This window comes from Suncus etruscus, chromosome 1 (genome assembly GCF_024139225.1).
Source record: "Suncus etruscus isolate mSunEtr1 chromosome 1, mSunEtr1.pri.cur, whole genome shotgun sequence".
In the NCBI taxonomy this organism is placed as follows: domain Eukaryota; kingdom Metazoa; phylum Chordata; class Mammalia; order Eulipotyphla; family Soricidae; genus Suncus; species Suncus etruscus.
In genome coordinates, this window is record NC_064848.1 from 76663100 (window position 1) to 76666523 (window position 3424).

The 3424-nt window shown below is 34.8% G+C and overlaps 1 protein-coding gene across 1 annotated transcript; it reads right to left on the bottom strand.

Moving 5' to 3' along the window:
• Window positions 1–511: 511 nt before the first annotated feature.
• LOC126009995 (olfactory receptor 13F1-like) lies at window positions 512–1471 on the bottom strand. The gene has a single exon (XM_049774265.1). The coding sequence runs from the start codon at window positions 1469–1471 to the stop codon at window positions 512–514; it is 960 nt and encodes a 319-aa protein (XP_049630222.1).
• Window positions 1472–3424: the final 1953 nt, after the last annotated feature.

Here is a 3424-nt window from a genome sequence, read left to right on the forward strand (position 1 = left end):
TGTTTCCTTACATAAAATCAAAGTTCAGATTGTATAAAGACCCACAATCACAGCTTCACTTAACTTAATCAACACATGAAAGAATATGTTTCCAAATATAAACACATCTTCTGAGATACTGGGGAGATAGAGCCTCACCATACATTTTGGAGTACATAGTAGCCAAAAACAAAGATAAATCATAACTGAACTTTTAAAAATATATTATAGTATAGCACATATACTATAAATGCATATATATAATTTTGAATATTCAAAAGTAAATACAATTAATTTGTAGCTTTATTTGAACTATTAAAATTTGAAAGCAAACATGTATTATTTTCATGAAACTAATTTACATAGGAGTGACAGTACAGTGCTGCAATATAGATATGTCTTCAGAGTTTCAATATCATTTCAGAAAGAGGCAGAAAATTCCACATTTCATGAGAGTGTTTTGCATCCTATATTTTCAAAGTTATAGTTTATGTTGATTATTTTATTACTCTTACATTAATGTTCATTGATATTAATCACTATTAGTGATTAGAAGAGCACAAAGAGGGTTTCTAATCATCAGTTTTTTTACTGCTGCTTTTACCTCTTTATTCCGAAGGCTGTAGATAATAGGATTCAACATGGGAGTTAGTCCAGCATATACCAAAGCTATAAATTTATCAATTTCTTGTGAATCTACAGCTGAGGGCTTCAGGTACATAGAAAGAGCTGTTCCATAGAACAAAACCACCACAGTCAGGTGAGCTGCACATGTTGAAAAGGCTTTGCTTCGACCATCGACTGTGCTGATTCTCAAGATATTGGAAAGAATGAAGGCATAAGAGATACAGATGAGAAGCATGGGCATGGGAAGAAGGAGAACACTAATCACCAGCATGATTAACTGTACCATAGATGTATCCACACAAACCAGTTTCAAGACAGCTAGAATTTCACAGGTGAAATGATTGATGATGCTATTCTCACAAAGAGACTGCTGCAGTACAGACATTGTTTCTACTAGGGCTGTAAGGCAGCCTGTTACCCAGGAACCAGCTGCAATCTGTACACACACTTTCTTGTTCATGATGATAGGATATCTCAATGGGTTGCAGATAGCCACATAACGATCATACGCCATCATAGACAGGAGCACACACTCGGTGGAGCCCATTGCAAGAGAAAAGTACATTTGAGCAGCACATCCTGAAAATGAGATGGTATTTTTTCCAGAAACAAAGTTTGTCAGCATTGGAGTGAGAGCAGAAGAGGTATACCAAATGTCCAGGAAGGAGAGGTTGCTGAGAAAGAAATACATAGGTGTATGCAGACGGGAATCCAAGATACTGATGGAGATAAGAATAATATTACCCAGCAAAGTGATCATGTACATTAATAAACACAGCACAAATATTGTGATTTCAACTTTGGGGTAATGAGAAAATCCCAAGAAAACAAAATTTGAAATGACAGTTGAGTTTTTCTTGAGCATTTTATTCCTTCTTGTTCATCTGTAGTGACAAATGGAAATATACATGTACATATGTGTATATAGACATATTTTTATTTTGGCAATTAGACCACACCTATCTATGCTTAGTCCTGGCTCTGAATTCAGGGATCACCTCTGTCCTGGAAGCTCTAGGAAACCATATGTAATACATAAATTAAACTGGAGTTGGCCACGTGCAAGGCAGGCACTTTAACCTTGTACTATCTCTCCAGTCCCACACATATTTAAACTTTTTAACTCTACCAGCTTCAAAGGAGTTTCATTAGAAACAATTGAAAAGTATCATCATTTATCATTATAATTATTATCAATATTTATTAATTAAATATGTATTTAATACACTGAAATTATATAAGCTTTAATGCTGTTACAAATAAATTATGTTCTCCACTAATTCACTAATTTACTGACTAGTAAATATTATAAAAATTTTAAATAAGTAATAAGTCCCAGGACACCAAGAATCAGAATCGTTAACTATTTGGGAGTTGCTACTTAGTGAAATTTTTTGAAAGTTAGTCAAATTTTTAATGCATTGGATTCAATCAAATTAAGGTTCTGGTTTATAGTTGATCATATTGAATTCACTCAGGAGAGGTGTGAAGCAAGTCCCCCCAATAAAGCCCTGGCAGCTGAAAACACAAACCTACCTTACAACTGCTGCCATGCCAAAGGCCCAGTTTCACATTTCCACTAATCTCTTCAGACTCTTAACAGCCAAAACTTTCAGGTTTTTGTAGCTGACAATTCCAGAAACTCTTAAAACCAGGGTGAGCTGTCTCCTCATTGAGTCTCTATACTTCCAGAAATTCCAGCAGCCATACCCAAAAACAAACATGAGTTCATTGCCCAGTTCCATAGATCATTGACGTCTGCACCATTCTATGACACATCAATAATTTATTCTGACTTTCCAGTAATAGCACCAAATTGTATCTAAAATCCTAATATATACCACAATAAGCCCAACCAACAAAACCAACTAAAATGAGATTTAATTTGATTCCTTTGAGAATTCATTTATACATTCCTCTTTTTTTCTTGTTTAATTTTTTTTTTTTGGTCATGCATGGTGCACTCAGGGATTACTCCTAGCTCTGCACTCAGAAATTGCCCTTGGCAGACTTGGGAGACCATATGGGGTTCTGGAATTTGAACCACCATCCGTCCTGGATCAGCTACTTGCAGGGAAACAACCTACCACTGTGCTATATCTCTGGCCCCATAATTTTTTATTTTTGATTGAAGTAAAATTTTTACACAAATTTTTATATTGTCATATATACATCCCTACCACATAAAAGTGTATGTATCAAACCACAACTGTTATCAAAGTACTATTGTTCTTCCCTCACAATGCTTCAGAACACCTCCCTTTCTCCAATCCCTCCATTTCCATCCTGCTTTGAAATTGAATCAGTAGTCTTGGTTTCATTTGATTTTATCTGTATCTCTTGCTTTCTTATCTATAGCTCACATATCAAATTTTTCTTTCAGACATCATAGAAAAGAATATAGAATAGTTCTTACATTTACAAATAGCTTACTATATAATCTAACAATACTGTTTTAATGACTATTGCTTTGTAGTATAATTTATAATTGGGAAAAGTAATATTTTTCCTTGCTTTAGCTATTCTTGGGTGTTTATTGTTCCAAATAAATTTTATATATAACTTTTGAAGTTATATTCAAAATAAACAAAAAAATACTTTTGTTAATTCAAAATAAACAAAAATATGGGGAGAATAAATGGTAAGATAAGAAAATAGTGGAATAGAAAAGAGAGGAGAGGAGGGGAGAAGAGAATAGATGAGGGAAAGGGAGGGGAGTGGAGGAGAAAAGGGGAGGGAAGTGGGGAAGAGGGGTGGGGAGAATAAAAGAGAAGAAAGGAGAGGGGAGTGGGGGAAAGGAGAAGAAAGGAGGGGAAGG

Excerpts from the sequence above, each read along its gene's own strand:
- LOC126009995 (XM_049774265.1), bottom strand. The coding sequence starts at position 1,471 with ATGCTCAAGAAAAACTCAACTGTCATTTCAAATTTTGTTTTCTTGGGA.